Source organism: Triturus cristatus, chromosome 8 (assembly GCF_964204655.1).
Source record: "Triturus cristatus chromosome 8, aTriCri1.1, whole genome shotgun sequence".
NCBI lineage: Eukaryota > Metazoa > Chordata > Amphibia > Caudata > Salamandridae > Triturus > Triturus cristatus.
The window spans coordinates 1531360148-1531380347 of record NC_140591.1 but is presented as its reverse complement, the minus strand read 5'-3'; the positions used below and the strand labels follow the sequence as shown (position 1 = coordinate 1531380347).

The window sequence follows — 20200 nt, the reverse complement described above, 5'->3', positions numbered from 1 at the left end:
GGCATTTAAAAAGATATTACAGAAGCTTATCTCTCGAGTTTTCTAGAACAGTAAAAGTTGCTTCACCCCTCCCAATCGGGCTTCCTCCCTAGCCTCAGCACTGAGACTACTTTGCTGGAGGTTGCTGACGCCATCAAGCTAGTGGTAGATCGAGGGAGCCAGGTGGCCCTGGTTCTCCTTGAGCTATCTGCAGCTTTCGACACTGTCTCCCACCCTATACTTTTGCAGCGTTTAGGCACCATAGTTGTCGGTGGTCCTGCATTGTCATGGTTTCACTCCTTCCTGACAGGCAGACATCAATCTGTGTGGATTGCTCCATTTTCCTCCAAACAGAAACCTATGGGTTTAGGGGTACCTCAAGGGTCTGCCTTGAGCCCCATATTATTCAGTATTTATATGACTCCCTTGTAGACGCATGTGGTGTACAAGTAGTTTCATACTGCTCCTCCCCCTAGATAAAGAGGCCCTAATGCGCTGAGTAATTGCACGGCTTGCATATCGGCAGTGTTTCTATGGATGCACCCCTGTAACTTCCAATGCAATGCCAGCAATAACAAAAAATACTGCTTTTTGGGATCCCTTCTCCCAACTGTGACAGTAACATCTGGCGTAGTGGGATCCTGCCTCCACCAGCCCCTGCCACGATGACCCGCAATCTGGGGGTGAAATTTGATAGCACTTCCACCTTTGCCCTCCAGGTGGCCAGTGTAGTAGGCTCCTGTTTCGGATTACTTAAGAGCTTAAAAATGTTTCTCTACCGTCTCCCTCTACCACGGCAGAAAACAGTGATACAGGCCACATACAGGACTATGCCAACTCACTCTTTGGGTCCTGCCAACCTTTCTCCCGAAGAGACTACAGCTGATTCAAAATGCCACAGCACAACTTCTGCTGAAACTCTCTAGGAGGGCACGCATCCTCCCCTTTCTGAAAGAGGTTCACTGGTTTCCGATTAGGAAGCGGATGAGGTTTCAAATTTTATTCTTGACATTAAGAGCTTTAATCAATCCGGCCCTCAATACCTGTCACCCACCAGCAGCTTATCAAGGCAGTTCTTGGGGGGCCTGGTTGCCCAAATCTCCCTCGAAGAATAACTATACGGAGACCTAGGAGATGGTCCACCATGATTGGCAGTGGATGGGGAACAGATTTGTGCGAGCACAGATGGTCTTGCCTTTAGTGTGCCTTAGGTGGGCAAGGTGCGTTCCCGCTGTGCACGTCGACTGCACGTCCGCACCTCGGCCCCTCCTTTTGTAGGGAATATTCATCAAACTTCTCGGGTGACTAGAGTGAAAACAACCCAAAATGGTGCCTCTAGTCAATGAAAACATCACATCAACTTAATAGGTGATCCAAACATACTCAATAGACTCCAGAGAGATAATAACTGCAGTGTAACACGCCAGCGAGCAGCTGCACAGAGGACTACAGCAAGAAAAGGGGGCAAATTAGACCAAACCCCACCAACCTCCAACCACCAACCGCCCTAAGATATAGGTTCCAGGTCATAAGGGAAAGCTTCGAGGGTCCAGCTGTCTTTCCAGCCATGTCTTCTATAGGGTCCAGTGCAATCCACTGCTAACTGGTTTTATGGTTCTGCTACAAAGGATGGAGTATTTTGTTCAGCATTTTGTGTCCCCGAGCCGGTACAGAAGGCCCCCCTTGTATACCCACATCAAAAAACAAACCACTCCTGAAAATCACTTTTCCCAGATACGCGTCTAATAATTATTTTGCCCCAGCATTTCTGCTCTCAGATATATCCTTTTATTTGACTGACAGGAAAGCTTGTCATGCTTCATCATGGCTTAATCACTTTCAGGCAGAAGGCCAGCAAAACCAAACTGATTATTGCTGGAGTCTTGTATGTGGTATGATTTGTTTAAAAATAATATTTCCAAAATTGTCATCAACCTCTACGTTTGTCTGCCTTCAACAGTTCTCTTGGTGTTTCCTTACCATATTTTAGAAAATGTAACTTTTAATCACCACCTCTCTCTCCATAGATAAAAGCGCACATATACAGGGAAAATAGGATTCTGCAAGTGGTAACTGTAGGAGCATTCCTTTTCTAATATGTAATATTTCCATTTTTATACCTTAGGCACCAGGCCTGTGGGCTTCACGACACACTTCGGGTTGACTTGTCTAATGTATAAATGTAGGTTTTCCTTCATGTCAGATCACTTTGCTCTGCTGTGTGTTGCAGCTCTGTTTGAAACTGCATCCTCCAAGGCCACAATGGTGATCCTGGATCGACGTCACATTTGTGGGTGCATGTGCTTATCTTGAAATGCTGCCCCTCCAGTGATCTCCTCAGCTTTAGAGAATGCTTCGGCTTTTCATTTGTGGTAGGTGGGTTTAGGAAAAGGGAAAATACAATTCTACAGATAGGATGTGCTGCTCTGAAAAAAGAAAATCATTCTTAGAAGCCAGTTCAAACATGCTCAGTGCAGAATTTGACTGTGGTTCCTAGAACAGAAGTACAAAAGTTCAAGCAAGGCTCAGCTTGTAAAAAGATGGTAAACACTTGAATATGTTTACACAAAATTGCAGTTCAAAACATTCTTCCTTCTTCACTGGCTGCTTCTATAAATAACAATTCCTCCATCATGCTTGAAAAAAGCAGAAGCCATGGATACAGCATAAACAGATGGTGCCTAAGATGATTAGACAAGAGGCAACCTCTTTTCACATCCGCTGAATGTCTAGCCAAATTCTCAGATCTGCGTTAAAGGCCTAGAATAAATAGACGGTGCAAGAGACACAGGACTGTGCAATGACACCAGAGCAACAGGGAAACAGCCAGAGCCCACAGTTTCAATTGTGCATTTCCGTAGTGCTACTTTGGAGATTACAGCAGGACAATCATGTTAATAAATAAAAAATGTAATTGCATATTGGTTTGAAAACGGAAACCTGGGAGAATTAGCATAATCTCCAGATATCCGAAACAAGCCCTCCAATACATTTGATTACTAATAAAACCCAGACGGCATATAATGTGGTTATTTCTTCTGCTGTTTTATATAGCCCGAACTCGTCCCAAATGAGCTTTAAATGAGCACCAGTTACATAACAAAAAGTTATTTTTTTTAGGCACTTGGAGAGTAAGGGATTTGCCCTGAATCACAGGATATTGAGCCGACGCCGAGACTCAAAATCTGGTTCCTCAATTTCAAAGTCGGCATCTCTGGCAACATCCTGTCTTACATTTACATTACATTATCTTTATCTCTGTCTGTGTCTGTCGCAGCTTAAACACACATAGGGGCTTATTACGGTGTTGGGCCGACTTATGTTGCCGGCATCGTTGCGGAAAAGAACCGCTGACCTTAGGTCGGCGGTTCCGACTGCAGTATTAGGATGTGACCACCCATAGGGTGGTTGCAAATATCCATTCTACAATGGAAGCTTGTGCGGCGGGCGGAATAGGCCTGCACACAAGCTTCCATTGTAAAAGGGATGTTTGCAAACATACCTGCACCGTGTGCCAGGCACAATGTGGTGCATGCCACACAGTGCAGGAATGTTTAGCGGGGCACCATAGGTGCACCCCAGACCTCATAGCGGAGGTCCAGGGGGGAAGGAGGCCCTGCTAGGGGCCCCCAAAGACACTTTCCGACAGCCTTTCCATGTTGAAAAGGCCGACATGGAAAGGCTATCGCAAATTGCCATCATTATCCCGATGGCAGAGCCGAGTCTGGCTCTGCCGTCATTAGAGGATTATGGTGGGTTCCGATGCACTGTCGGGAGCACCGCAGATGGTCCCCCCGCCCGATGCCTTTACCCGCCGCACAGTAATGTGGCAGGCGGACCGCAGGGCAGGATGTCAGTGGGTCGGACACCGACATGCTGTCAGTGTTGGTTCCTCCCACATCACAATCAGCCCCATAATGTTTGCTCTTACTCCCTAAGACCTTACTTGAAAATCCATTTTGTGCACCTGAGGGTTCAAATGATATCCAAAGACGGTGGCTGGATATTGGGAGTTTTGTGGGCTTATGGTCAATGTTATCAAGGGGCTACTAGCTCTGCATATGGTCATGCATAGAATTAAAACTTTATTTTAATCCAAATAACATTTCTGGACCAGCCCACTAGAGGAATAATGCACAATTTCAAACCACAAAACTAGAGTTCCAGGGATGAAACTAGTTTCATACTTATGTTAGGAGATAGAACATGGAACCTCAGATATTTGCCAAGTATGTCACATCTTCTGCAGTCATAGGTTTAGTGAGAACTACATGGGTCTTGCAATGGGTGAGGCGTGCTGGGTCTTCCAAGAAGAGAGGTATTCTAGGTTATTCATCAATATTTCATACTATTAAACAAATATAATTAATTTTTAGTCAAGACACAAAAGGAGGCCAGGGGAGATTTTAAGACCAGTGGATGCTCTATCCTGGAACATAAACTAAAGCACACATTGAAATTCCTGAGTCTAAAATACGTTTTTTTAGTAATCAACAGATTAAACTGACTTGCAACCTAGCAAATTCCCACAAGACTACCAAATCTCTCTAGTTGGTGGCCTCCATATTTGACTGGGAATAAGATCTGAACTGCTTGGTAATATGTTCTGTCCTTTCTGATTTTAGCCTCATCAACATGAGTACCAGTGATCCCAGTGATCTATTTCTTTTTGCAGCAAAGATGATATATTTCGAATTGCAATGGTACGCATGGTCTTGGATGCTATGTTTTGGTCTGGGGTGTGTTTGGAGGATACTCCAGGTGACAGGAGTTGTCCTTTCATTATGCACTGGGGAGAATGAACCTCAATTTCTACGATCATATCACAACAAAGTGCGTTGAAGGGCCTGAAAGGCCAAAGGGGGGAATCTAAATGAGGATAATGAGTGTAAAACACTGTGAGGAAACAGTGGCTGGGTAAATATTAGCTCTATAGCTAGTTGATAGGTAGGGGTGCTGTGGGCAGCCAGACCTATGAAATGAAGACATGATGTGTGGTCCTTTACTGTGCTCTTTATCAATAAATATGAGGAAGCTTCTAGGTTTTTAAGGTCAGAGAATGACTTGTGGTGGGTGAAGGAAGTAGGTAACGATGCCTTCCAGTCACTTAGCCAGAATGGCATTGGGCTGCAGGTTAAAGATATACAGGACCAGTATGTGTAGGAGCTAGTCAATTGGCAGACTATATAATTTCTTTAAGAACTTCAGCTGTTCTGCAATTATATAGGTGTGGCCTTAGCACATCCTCTTTGTCCCAATGGGGTCTCCACCTTCATAGCAAAACTTACTGTTCTGCAACCAAGCAAGAAGTGATCGTCTGTTATTCTGCTATCTTCTCCTAGACATCAGATTGTTCAACAGTGAGCCATTTCACCTGCCTCGTATCACAGGACCAATGTAAGGTCACAAGCAGAACCACCAAGTGTGCTCGTGCAACATAATACCAAGGGAGCAGTCATTAACAGGGGGAACAGTTCTAGCAGGCCTGTGCCAAAGCCAAAGAGATCCACTATCAGCTCAAAGGAGATATAACTTCCACATTTCACAATCTGGGTATTTGGAATTTTTTATTTGGTTATGCCATGACACATAAGGTTGTTATCATGTAAGATGAGGTGGGCACTTACCCCCGATGCTGTGGAGGGGCTTACACGAAATCTGGATCAAATGTGTGTTCCCTAGATTCATATAGTGTCAGACATCAGGATTGCTTAAAATGTTGAGTAGCTTTTCATGGAATAAATGGGTCTATGTTGAACCTTTGAGTAGAGAGGTTGACTGTCCCTTCTGCTATAACTCCACTAGATGTAGTTTTTAAATAAATGCATTTTTAATAAAGAAAAAAATGCATTCATCATTGAGCACTTCTTATTCCTATTCACACCATTATTCTGTGTGATTCCATTTAGTTCAATATACTTTTCTGTCTTGACTTTTCCTTGCATTACCACCCAGTAAAAAATAGTGTAATTGCTGCACTTCCCCCAATTTCATCTGCTAGTTCTCTTAGGTATTACTTAGGTGAGTTAAAATAAATTGGAAAAAATAATTTGCACTGGTTTGTAAACCCCTGCTAAATTCAGCTTCACCACGTTAGCATAAAATGTGCCTCTCCACTCCTTTAACACACTGCTGACAACTTACTCAGCTGTGAGTAAATCATACACACATTTGTCATAATATGTCATAAAAATACACATTTCATTACAACTTCTTCTAGGCATAAACTTACACTTGTGAACAAGGTCCTCTACGTTCAACATTTCAAGGCACAGGTTATTAGAATTAAGACAGATTGAACTGGTACTGTGTCTACCATTGTCTATCCCTGTGTACACAACAGTGGTATATCTGGATTTCATCAAATTGCAAGAATTGGTAAATAAATAAATACCAAATTACAGCTGATATAACTCTATTATAGTGCAGAAAACATTATAATGACATCACCATTATACACTAATATTATGTGGGTTCAAGATAATATGCCAACTAAGCTTTGTCACGTCACAAAGTTGCGGATATTAACACCTTTGCATATCTTTGCTTGTGGAAAAAACTTTATTGCAAGGGAATTATTCAGAAAAGATTAGGTTTTGCAAGGGTCCTTCCAATATTCTTTGCTTTTGTAGAACCATATTCCAGCTACTATTTTGGGAAACAAAGTTTTGAAAACTTTTGTCAACATTGTGAAGGTGGTAGTAACATCGTGAATCTGTCAAGAATAATTTCACCAATTTATCACACCACTAATTCAAAATACATCTCATCAATCTCAGATAATTAAACCCCGTTCAAAACCTGAAAATCTATCTCTCAGTTAAGACACTGAGGGGCCGATTCCGATCCGGGTCGGAAGGGCACCGAACGCGATCCGGCCGGAAATACTATGAGCCGTACACGTGTTTTCCGGCCGACTCGTACAGCTGTATGAGCGAGCCAGTACGATGCGAGCTACATGAAATTCACTGACCGAGTCGTTTCCGGGTCCGAACCGCTCCGTACGTCTCGGTCGTAAGCTAACCGTGGCATGCAATGGATGCGATTCACGACCGAGCCAGTACGATGCACGCATTGGACAGCCTGTGTGAGCCGGAGTGTCCGGCTTGCAAAAGCTCCCGGAGTCGTACTTCGAGGGTCCGCGTCGGACCCCCCCGACACCCGCAGCCGTACGACTCGCACACAGGGGGAGACCTATGGGTCTCGCCAACACAGGCATGTACGGTGCGGATGGCACCGACGCGTACCCACTGTAGGGGGCGCACTTGTTCGAGACGTACCCATTCAGTCAATGGGAGCGCATGTACGCGTCGTACAACTGGCTCCCATTGACTTCTATGGGAGTCCGACCGAACCGAGTCTGACAGCATACGTGCGCATCATACTCGCTCGGTCGGACTGTAGGGGTCCGCCTCGGTCGGAAAACACTCCGGATCCGACTCGGTCGGAGTGCTTTCCGATCGGAATCGGCCCCAGAATGCTGACAAACTATTATGCCTTGCTCTTACCTGAATATCCATCAGATACTTTGTACTAAGGGAATAACAATTTATGGATAGAGAAAGACTGCCCTTTATTATTCTCTTACCACACAAAACTCTTTGAAAGTAAATCTATTTTTTAAACAACAAATATGAATAATTTCAACACACAATAACAATATTTTCTAGTTCCATATCCTTTGTATGTATTGTTCGACATTAGTATGTCAAATTACTGAATGATTTTGAAATATGTAGTCTGCTTCTTATACTGAATTGTCGGCAAAATTGTAACCTTGAAATCACAAGGGACCTGGGGTAAACATAAATAGTCCAAACAACAGTGAAACCTAGTTGAAAATCATTAGAAGAAATATTAATACAATATATTTTTAATAACATATTAGAAAAAGCATAAACATGATTTCAAACAATAATTAAACAGAAATAATAAGAGAGTGTAAGTAGGGAAGACGTGCTCAGTGCTAATAAACATGACACACGAATTTTAATAAACGGCATAAGTGTGACATACACAAGTACATTAAATACAACCATGGTCAATATGTAGAGGCAATAAGGGAACATAAATTACAAAATTAAAGGCGCTTTAATCCGCTTAAATTGAGGGATCATTATCAAGACTCAAGCACTATGGAGAGCCAAAGAGTCAGTTAAGTAAAAGAGAATACATAATGGAGAATGGTGTAGAGCATTGGTTGACACAATGAAAGCACACATAAGGTGAGAACACACCATGCTATGCTCACATGTGTAGAGGATACTAATTGGAAAAGAAGGGAAAGGTAGAAAGAAGAGTCTAATAAAAGAAAAGTTTGTTAACATAATAGGGTAAAACTAAATGAAACTCACGATTGAGAAAAAGGTGGAAGCCCAATTGAGGGTTAGTGTAGTGATTGCCAAGATTCAGCAAAGGGTGGTGGAGAGGCGTAGAGTCCTTCTGCTAATGAGAACTACTATGCAGAAAAATGTATGGCAAGGCAAAAATCGGTAATTGTGTATAAGGTTACCTCGACATCCAGGATTAGGGCACGCTCTAGGAGAACAACCATGCCCACAAGTGGTCTACTCGAGGGAAAAAGCAAAAATGATGCACAGGTAGCTAGCAATCTATTATCCTGAAAATGATACTCAACCCATGACGGAGTCTGCAGGAAAACTGAATTGAAGAGTGCAATGCTTCCTGTACAGATTTCAACATCCTAAGCACCATGAGTAAGAAATCCTTGACATAGAATAGGTCTATGGAGTCCATCTTTAGGGGAATTGAAACAAGAAAGGAGAATGATAAGTAGTAAAATGTGGAGTAATGGTGGTGGCCATTTTGGAAGAATCCTAAAAGAATTGAAATGAGAGGACAGGTCAACAGGACAGAGCATCTCCTCAGATGGCTAAACATTGTAGAGGCCATTGGAGGAAGGGTTTTACACCACCCGCACTATTTATGGTGCACAGTGTAATGTCCTCTTTTTATGTTCTTTACCTCTGGGTACAAGCTTGGGGTGATGGAAAGGAAAAAACAACAACAAAGACTCACGCACCCTGGGGAAAAAAACTTCCTAGATGTGGTGGTCATTTTTTATTTGCTTTTCAGTAACAAACTCCCATTTTGCAAATTTGTATTAAAAAAAAACTTTTGTAAAGTTTGACAAATTACCTCAAATCAGCCAGCTGCGGTCCACTAAACTTTGTGCAACTTGACAGGCACCAGTATGACAACAGTTATTGTCAAGGTATAGAGATCACTGCTTGCTTCCCAGTAATCTATAAGTTTGGCAGATGGTAATCCATTAGAGTGGCAGACTTAATATCCTCTGCCACTCTTACGGACATTCTCCATCTGCCAAGCTATAGATCAGGCAAAAGATCCCTCATTCAATAATACTATACTTACGGCTATTTAACCTACTTTGTGTATTTTGTCTATAAATTGATCATTTAGTACTCCAGTTTGCATCTGAAATTGATTATTTTTTTGAATGAATATAGTTCTATGAATGCACATTTGGACATTGGTTAATAATGTTTTGTTTGGCTAGAAGACCTGTTTCAGATGTGCTTTTCTATCCTTTCCAGATTAAGAGATGGAGCCAACAAGGAGATTCTTGGAATCATAGTTTCATATAAAGTTAAAGTAAAGCTGGTTGTATCACGAGGAGGGTAAGCATCTACACATTTATCACGAACTAATGCCTTTTAAGTAAAATATTGGTATTCATTGGTTGCCTTGATTTTATTTTCATGCATAATTTATTTTATTTTTATAATGTTTTTGATGCTGCAGGGATCATCGTCAAAGTACTTTACTAAAATGAACACTAGAGGCTACAAAACAACCTAGATACAATATTGACTGTCAGTTTCAGATACCCTGAAGGGCAAAAACTATGGTCTGTAAGGTGCACAAAATAGCCACTACAGTTTTTCATTTACCCTTTTGTGGCATTCACAGTGCTCGCTTCATAATGGAGGTGCTATATGTTAGTTGTATAACTTGAGGCCTTCCATAAGTCACGATCTTCCACCACAGTATTAGTACTTTCCTGCAGTTCTTTGACAATTGTATTAGTTTTGGAGCCACATCAGCCTGTGGGGATTGTGTGTTGCGTGGCTGTTCCCTTAAAAGCTGAGCAGTCCCTCTTAAGTACTTCAAGTATCTGTAAGTGTAGTTGGCTGGCTGAAGGGTGGAAGGTTTCTTTTGGTTTCACAGGTTTTGTCTGGGAAGGTGTTTGTTGTTTCTTCAAGCTTGTGTTTTCATTGTGAGGTTGTCTTTGCAGGGATGCACAATGCTGTGCGTATTGGTCTCGGCATGACGTTTGCTTCCTATTAGAGGTGTTTTGCGGAAATAGTGGTCCATACGAGGGATAATGTAGGCAGGGATTGGGGTCCATGGTTGAGAAACCTTCTGAAGGAATGGTGTCTGTGTGTGTGTACTGGTCCATACAGAACTGGTGTCCCTGAATGATGTGGTCTCTGTAGAACGTAATGTGAAGTGTGAAGTGTGGAGTTAAATGTCCAAGGGGAATGGAATGCAGATTTAAAAATACTAGGTGAAATGGCCTTATCAAGACTTGGTGTCCTCAAATGAGATTTGGAAAATACTCTAGTCTGTCAGTCTCCAGGGCTAGATTGTCTATGGATTTGGAAGTCTCTGTGAAGATGGCGAGTGGTGGATTCCCTGAGTGATATCTTTGAAGATCTCCCATAGTTCCGTGACTGTCCTAATAGATGGTTTACAGTCTGGCTGTGTGTGTGTAGGTGAACAACCTCTATTTAGACAAGCCAAGCATCCTTTCAGTATTTTTCATTGTGGAGATAGCAGAAACATAAATTGGAATTAATTATATTAAACAGAGTATATTTTTTTAATGTATCACTCAATGTCTGTAATCTGTGAATCTACTACATTTTTCAATGATTTAGGCACATGTATGTTTACTGTTTATGGCTTGTCTGTAATAATAAAAGTCAAATGACAAGTGGTTTTGACTTTGTTCCAGCATTTTACCATCTATTCAAATCTCTTTCACATTTTATCCCTCCCTCAATGTTGCTTAAAACCCCATAGATGTGGAATGCCACAAAATCACCCAGAGAACAGAAATGTACATTCATCAGCAAAAGCGGCTAATAAAGCTTTTAAAAAAATCATCTAACAGTGTATATCCGAATCCACTGTGCAAAAAATGAGACTAATGCAATAGCCTTACAAGAGCTCACAGTCTCTACACAAATACGTAATCCCTACATTTGCTTGTTTTCCATTTAATATTTCTGTTGAAATTCATAAAACCCCAATTAAGTGTACAATTTTTATGGTATGCTTCTCCACTTCCAAAATTTGTAGCAAGTATTGTACAATCAAGTTCTAATCTTTCTCTCTGTTCAAAATGTCAAGTTCATTTTTAATCGGCCCTTTCTCTTTCCATAAATTAGCCCTTTTCATAATGGTATTTTTCCTTGATGGTTGTTTCCTTGAAAGCCTTCATATTGCAGAGGGAGTACTCATATATCTTGTGTGTCTCTTCCCTCTTGCACTTTACAATGCTTTGTATGATAATCCTGCTTTTTTCAATATACCACACTCCTATCTCCTCACCCTCACTTGCTTACTGGTCACCTTACCTTCTCACCATTCTCCTGCCCGTTCTGCTCAGTGAGAATTTCATGTGAGGATCTTTTCTTTATATATATATATATATATACACACACACACCCACACACACACACACACGCACACGCATGCACACACACACACACACACACACACACACACACACACACACACAATCTGGATGGGCATTTCCCTGTCTGTCACAGGTTGTCACTCCCATTCTACCTTCCCTTCCTCAACCACTCACTCAGTCAGGCAGTTTAGAAAATAATAGCAAAAATTCAAAAAGGGGAACAGACTGTGATTTGGCACCCACAGTAAGTGCAAATAATTAGGTTATTTAAGTAGCTTAATCATACTTGCTTTGTTTTGAAATTTACATTGGGACCTTCTACTGTTTTGTTGAAATGAACCTGGACTTGGTGGGTGCAGTGATCTATCTATATGCTTGTGTAAAGATATGGCTTGATGAATTCTATATTTGAGCCAAACCCTTGGTCTGTAGACATAGGACCACATGTATCAACATTTGTAATAGCGATTACCTAATTGAGATTTTCGGCGAATCACAATTAGGTAATCGCTATTAAAAAAGTTTCATATAGCAATTCGTAGGGGGTTGCAAAGACCTACCTCATTAATATTAATGAGGTAGGTCACAATTTGCGACCCCCTAGGAATCGCTAAAACCACTTTGTTCGTGATTGCTTAGCAAAAAATCAATCTTTTTTATTTAAATGCAGCTCGTTTTCCTTAAAGGAAAACAGATTGTGTTTCAAAACAAAAGAAATTAATAGTTCACTTTTCATTTTTTAAGAGCAGGCAGTTGTCCGTGGGACCACTGCCTGCTCTTAAAAAATGTTTTTGTATACATTCACAAAGGGGAAGGGGTCCCCTGAGAACCCCTTCCCGTTTGCGAATGGGTTACCACCAACTTCAAGTTGGTGGTAAATGCGAATGTTTTGTGACCACAGTGAAGGTCACAAAACATTCACACCTACCGCAGCGATTCAATATTTGGAAGGGACGCTCTAAACACGCCCCTTCCAAATACCGAATCGCAAACCATTTTGCGATTCGGTAACTGGATATTGAAAGGCAAAATAGGGTTTGATACATGTGAAAAGCATTTTTTGCGTTCGCAAACTGGTCAATTCAGAGAATTTACCCATTTGCGAACGCAAAAATGCTTGATACATGTGGCCCATAATGCTTGTGTCTGGTCGTGCACCAATAGGTAGCTCCATTACTCTAAAACATGTCACTCTAGGAGCAGGAGAATGGCTCATGAAGACTGAGGTATTTCATGGTGTCAAAATTAGATAGACAATATTAGTTTTTTCAGGTAAAATATTAAAATAGAGACATATGAGACTAAGAAGAGGGACTTCTTAAAAGGTGAAGTATGATTCTGGTGGATCTCTGTAATGGGGGATCAAACAGAATTACGCACAAAGGACCTGATTCACAAAGGACCTCCGCACTCAAGGCAGAGGCCCCGCAATTGTGGGGGAGTCTTCGCACTCGGGCGGAATTCCGCAATGAGAATTCTCATTGCATAGATTCCACCTTGAATGTGGATACTACCCCACAACTGCGGGGCCTCCACCACAAGTGCGGAGGCCCTTTGTGAATCAGGCCCAAAGATTCTAATTTGTACGAGTTACTCTTACAAGCGACCCAGTTTAGCATAATGAACTTCCAAAATGGTGTCATAGATGTGTTTAGGTGTTTTGAACTATTCAGAAAGAGAGAAAACATATTTATGTAAACGGGACAGTGAACTAAAGGAAGAAATATGTATTTGATTCCTCTGCAGCTTGAATTTGGCATTCTATTATCTCAGCCATCTACTAGTAAGTTTTTGGGGTCTATTCACCAGGGCATTTTGAAATACGTAAAGAAATATTCTTTTATGTGTCCTGGTGAATTGGCCTCAAAACATCTCAAAATTGAGCCTTCAGTCATGTTAATAAATAGTACAAAAAGAAAGGGTTGTACACTTTTACTAATAGGGAGTTGGATATTTTGGGACAGTTTCATAAAGGCATGTAATAGTATGTAAACGAGAACTCCCATAGTCCTGCTTCCTGTACTCATAAATGCTTTTATAGCCTTTTGGAGTTTTTCTAAATGGTATTGTTAAATCATTAAATCACCTTGCACTTTAACAAGAGCTCACCTCCAGTAGCCACTAACAGTGGCGGCACACAAAGGACGTGCTGCGGGGTGGTGAGGTGGGGGAGGGGCAGGGCGGGCGAGTATTAAACTCAGACATATGACGAACAGAGGAAAGTAATTATTACGTTCCTCCGTTCCGTCGTATGTCTGAGTTTACTACCCACCCACCCTGCCTCTTCACCGCCCGCCCCACACCACACCCTATGCGAGCTGCCACTGCTAACAGTTATACTTCAGAGAGCATCAGCCGGCAGTCTTGTTCCTCCAGTTGGTCACTAGGAATCTATGCAGCTGGATCTACTACACTCTTAGAGATCCACTTTCCAAAACAAAATCTTTTTACTTCACTGTCAGTTTTGCTACTGAGTGGTGCAGGGTGATATGTATGGCATCTTTTATAATGTGCTGTATTCATTTCTAGAGCAGCACTTCTGGGGTATTGTGTACATGGCTGTCAATCATGCTGAATCAAGTGGTAGACTACAACTTTTGTCATTATTGCTCAAGAGTTGTGTCTTCCTTTACTGCTTACTTTCAGCAGAAGTAAAATGCAACAATGCTCTTTTCAGTTATGTTTTTTAGTGCTCTGACCATGTGCAGGTAAAATATGACTCTCTCAAAGGTGCTGTTTGTAGGAGCGGGGCATACAAATTAGCTGCTTCCTGATGCACAATAATTTTTGGAGCTCAAGGTTGCACTCTTGTTGTGATCCAGGTGTTGCTGAACCTTGAGACCACATGCTAGCACAGGCAGGGCATATTGTGAAGGGTTTTACTGCAGCAGAGCACACTATTTCCATGTGTGCTCCTGCTGGCCCAGACTGCTGCTGTACCGGTCGGAACCAATATTTATCTGCGGGAAAGGCTTTGCTGCATATGTGTTTCTTAGTGTATGTTAGGGTAGTGGCACGCTGGGTGGAACATCAAACACAGCAACAAATGGTCTAGTATGGAGTTCCCACTAGGGTTTTTTTTTTAATTATCCTCTCTGAACATTTTGCCTTCTCCTCATCTTTTTCTGACCTTTTTATTGGCTTTAGGACTCTGGGCACTTTACCACTACTGACCAGTACTAAAATGCATGTGCTCTCTCTTCTAAATATTGTATAATTGGTTTACACCTGTTTGCCATATTTGCTTTACTTGTACGTTTCTTGTAAAGTGGTATATCATATACCCAGGGCCTGTACATTAAATGCTACTAGTGGACCTGCAGCACTGATTGTGCCACCCACACAAGTACCCTTTAAACGCTGTCTCAGAGCTGGCTCTACATGACCGGTATATGCAGTTTACTGGCACTCTGACTTGGCATTTAAAACTTTTTGCCAAGCTTGAAACTTTCCCTTTTATTACCCATAAGTCACACCTAAAGGAGGCCCTAGGTATCACTAAGGACAGGGTGCTGTGTGAATGAAAGGTAGGGCAGGTACTGGTATGTTTTGTATGTCTTGGTAATGACAAACAGTCTATTTTGTTTTTCACTACTGTGAGGCCTACTCCTCTCATAGCCTTGCATTACAAATTCCTTAATGCACTTTTAAGTTATAATTCATGATCAGTGAGGAGTAGCTTTTTCATGTTTCATATGTTTGGAATGGTAATGGCAAATCCTCCCTATTGGTAAAGTTGGGTTTGGCATTTCTATTTTAGAAATGCCACTTTTAGAAAGTGGACGTTTCTCTGTTCTTAAAACAATGTGTGCTTTGCAGCTTGCCTCCAATACATGTCTGGGATGGGTGAGAGCTACACCTCATGTATTTCCTCTAGACATCCACAGCACAGGAAGGATAAGTGTGTCTGAGCACCCATCTGCATTCTGATGGCTAATATTTCACTTGAATAGGCAGTGAAGTGTCCTCACACAAAGGACTGATTACCCCCCACAGATAGCCTGGTAGACATGACTGGGTTGAAAGGGATACTTGGTCACTTTAGAGAGCTACTTTGAAGTCACACCACATCAAAGACACTTTTGGGTATAAGTACTGGGTCTCTGCTCAGAAACCCCTAAAATCAGACACTATTGGACTTGTAACTGAAGCTCTGCCAAAAGAACTGCTGTGCTGCTTAAAGGACTCAGCTGGACTGCTGGTCTGGAATGCCTGCTTTTCTGTTTGTTGCCTTGCTGCTTGCTGCTCTCAGACTCTGCTGAAGAAGAGCTGGACTCTGCCTTCACTCCAAGTGATCTCCAATTGCTTGTTGGCTTGCCTCCTGTTGCTTGAGACTCAATTAAATCAAAGTCTCTACCCCTGCTGCTGTGACTGGCTCACGGGAATGGCCCAATACTTGCAACACAGATTTCAATGCCTGTCTGTGTGTAGGAGACATCGACCTGGTAGTGGGAGTAAAATCGGCATATTGTCGCAGAAGCAGCGCTTTGCCGCCAGAGATCAACGCTGTAGTTTGGTGAGATCAACGCATCCCGTTGACTGCGTGGCAGAATCCAGTGCATCACTCATTGCCTCTTGACTCCAGTACCTGACCTTGGAACTGATACATTACCTTCACTGCGAAGAGAAGATCGACACATCTTGCACTCTTAGGCTTCGAAATCGAAGCATCTTGCTACTTGCGATCAGGAAAGGTACTTTGTTCACCGGGGCCTGCATGGTCCTGTAGCCGGCCAGCGCTCCATAACGATTGGCCCAAACTTTGACTTTGCCCCAGTCCAGTGTGACCTAAAGTAACCTTTTTAGTGCTACCTTCTTCTAAGTGCTTTACTGCATTTATTCTTTTAAAATTCAATATCTCAACTTGTATGCATTGGATTTTTTTCACTTTGGTCTTCTTTTGTTCAGAATATAATAATCTATTGTTCCAAACCTCTTTGGAGTCTTTCTGTGGTGTATTCATTGTGTTACTGTGTGAGTGTGGTGCACAAATACTTTACACATTGCCTCTTTAGATAAGTCTGACTGCTCTGTGCCACGCTACCAGAGGGTGAACACAGGTTATCTTTTAGTGTGTTCTTAGCTTACTCTGACTGGAGTGGTGGTTCCTGTCTGGCCTGGGTGCAAAAACCCAGCCAACCACGAATCCCATTTCTTACGTTTATGTAATTTGCTAAATGTGTAATGACACAGAATTTTGAAACAATATGTGAAATTGCGTGTCATTTCGTGAGATGCAAATCTGTAATTTAGCACTATATTTTAGTGTGAAATGTCAATGCATCAATTTGTGATTGATGCAAGGTCTCACTTCATGTTAAAAAATAGCAAGGAAAGCACAATTGCAACGAACAACAGCCATTTATCTTCTGGTTGTTCGATTTGTTCCTATGCTACATATTTTTACCATGAACTAGGGAGGAATTATGAGACTGGTATAATCTCATAATTTCACATAACATGCATAATGCTAAATTCCCAAAGCAACATGAATTATGCCAGCATAATTAAAATTTCACATGGGCCTACTTCCCACTAGAGTGTAAAAACCTTTTAATAGCTTGTTTATATGTCCCATGATCATTGGTGAATACCTGTATGCTATGGCCCCTCTTACAGAGGCTTCATTTATTTTAATGTTGCATAACCAAATTTAAGTCAGTGCAGGGCTACTGGCATACTCTCCTTTTAAATGAAAGACCCGGTTCATTCAGGCCATGCACTCTCAATGAGATAGCCCCACTGCTAAGCAAGAATCAACAAATGATGCTGCCTTTGGCTCCTGTTCTGCTTTAAGGTCACCTCAATCTCTAAAATGGCTTAAATATGTCATGAGCAGCGGTTAATTGTAATGCCTTCAGAGAAAAACAAACATTTAACGAGATAACATAATGTCATCTGCCATGATTTTTAAAACTTCTTGTTTGTGGAGCTGATTCCCTACATAAGCTAATGACTTAGAGTGAGGAGCGGGCTGGATAATCAAGCAGGCCACCTAGCCAGGTGAGGACCCTCCATCCTTTTAATAACAGTCTTGATGTACAAGAGTATTTAGAGAACTGTAGTTTTTTTTTTTTAACAGATTTTTATATAGCGCGAACTTGACCCGAATCGGGTATCAGGGCGCTTTACATAGCACCAGTTGCATTACATGAGGACACATTCATTTTTGTTAGGCATGGGGACATTAAGTGATTTGCCCAGAATCACAGGATGTTCAGCATCATTGGCGAGACTTGAACCCAGTTCCCCAGATTTGAGGTCGACCACGAGGTCGACCGCCCTAGCCCTTAGGCCAACTCCTCTCCCTCTCCTTTGTTTGATTTCACTAACCCCCTCTACAGGTCACATACTGTTATGGGTCTGTCTTACTTTGTTGTTAGATACTAAAGGGTCTAATTTAGAGTTTGGCAGATGAGTTGCTCCATCACAAACGTCACGGATCTTCAGTCCGCCGCATTATGTGTGCATTATATCCAAATGCACTTATAATTAGGCAGGTGGGATAGCCGGCATCTGCCAAACTCGAAATCAGGCTCTCAGTCCTCATAACCACACAAATGTGACCTGTAAGAGCCAATATATGAGCATCCATGGCTTGGATTTCAAGCTGTGGTGCGCTTTTTCAGGCGGAGCCAAGACTGATTTGCATTTGGTTGTTCTCAAACTGTTATGGCTCTGGCGCCATGAAGAGCAATGGAATGGAAAGCACCTGAGAATATTTACCAGCAGCTGAATTTAATTCAAACATTGCACACATCACTTTTTTGTGCTAAGACATTTTTATGATATAATTTGCATATTCTTCTAAAATATTTCCTATTTTGTTCTATCACCACCAACATCTTTGTATGTTGACACTATAGTCTGTTTACATGGCATCTGTTTTGAAGCAGTCCTGGCATTTCAATTAAAAGCCATGGTTCAACAAGGTCATGAATCCTCATGGGACAGACCAGCTGCTGCACAGATGCCAGCAAACTATTCTGCAATTACATTATGTTTGCTCTCTATTGGCTCCTACTAAGCTTTTGAGTCCCCGTCCCATCATAGCTGTCAAGGTTTCAGAATGCTTATGTGTGACATTTCCATGGTTTCAGTGCACTTATGAGTGACATTCAGTGCCCAAATGAGTGACTCTTGGAGTCACCCTTAATCTTGAGTAAAAACAAGCAAGGGAAGAGATACATATCAGAAATTATTCCTTTTGAGCAATGAGACGCTCTAAAAAGATTTTGCTGCAAAACACCTACAATGGAAGGTTTCTAACCTACTACCCCTTCCAGATTCCCAAAACCTGGATAGCTGGCTGGTGTGCTTGCTTGAAAAATACTGAAAGCCTTGCTGCCACACATGAATAAGCTGAGCTTGTCTTTGGGGTCACATGAAGCTTAATGGTGACAAATGTGTATCCTTCCTGATAGCTAATACAATTTTAAAATAATGATCTATGTATTCACAGTGCTTCCAGTTGCCGGCCTGGACCTTGGAGCACTATACACAAGACACACACACACACACTCTCTCTGCTGTGATTGCATTAAACAAGTGAGTTTTCATCAGGTAAATGTAAAAGGAAAAATATTTCGCTTTCCTGGCAATTTCTTTAACCTGGATGATACATCATTCATTTAAGGTGTACTTTAAGATGAAAGACAAAATTACTTTGTCCTTTATGCCTATGTCTTTGATCTGCTCCCACACACTGACAGCCATTGCCCCATTGCACTTCTTTAGTGCTCTGGAAGACACTTACCTCTGTTGTCCTCACTTCAGTGCCAGGCTGAGTCAGAGAGTGTCTTTAATGAGGTTTGGGCAGCCGGTAGAGAAGGGGGGGGAGTGAGCTATAGGCATTGCTATTAGGTTGTGCTGAGAGAGGCCTGGCTACCTTGCCTGACTGCTGCAGTGCCACTCACTGGCACCACACTAGGCTGCCCTCTCTGGTTTCTCAGTCTCACGTCACATCCTTGGTCGGCTCCTCACTATCACCTGTTTTCTGACTATTGCATGGGCAGCCTGGTGCATCTCTGCGTGCCCACGGTACAGGAAAAAGAGAGCCGCAAACGTGCACGGAAGTGTCGGGCATACAAAACTTCAAACTTGTTGAAACTGAGATGACACGCAAAGGTGGCTGTCGTCGAGATTGATGTGTGACATGATCATTATCAACCAATCATGTCCTGGTGTCAGAGGAGAGGGTTTCAGCAGCTAGCGGAGAGCCATGTGAGATTGCTCTCCTCCAGTGGTGCTAGCCATGATAAACATCCTGCATTACACTGCACTACCTGGGGTTGAGGGGGTCTCAGCAGACAAGGGCAGCACTGGCAACAAGCCAGCCATCTGCAGGTTAGGACAAATTAACTGTGCAGCTGGATCCACACGACGCTGAGTCCAGCGTGCTAGCTCTTTGTTTATTATAGTGGTGGCCCCAGGGTCGTGTCCGGATCCATTTGGCCCGGGGAGGCTAGTCATCATCTAGTCTCACAATAGATTTTCTCTTTTTTAAAAGGGACAATCCGAACTGGTGGCTGC

At 42.2% G+C, this 20200-nt stretch overlaps 1 protein-coding gene across 6 annotated transcripts in view; it reads left to right on the top strand.

Moving 5' to 3' along the window:
• ARRB1 (arrestin beta 1) overlaps positions 1-20200 on the top strand; it is a 793940-nt gene that overhangs the window by 736916 nt on the left and 36824 nt on the right. For all 6 annotated transcript variants that reach the window (XM_085623377.1, XM_085623373.1, XM_085623376.1 and 3 more), the window contains one exon: positions 9558-9641. In XM_085623377.1, the coding sequence (XP_085479503.1) occupies positions 9558-9641 (84 nt within the window). The remainder of the gene's footprint in view (positions 1-9557; positions 9642-20200) is intronic.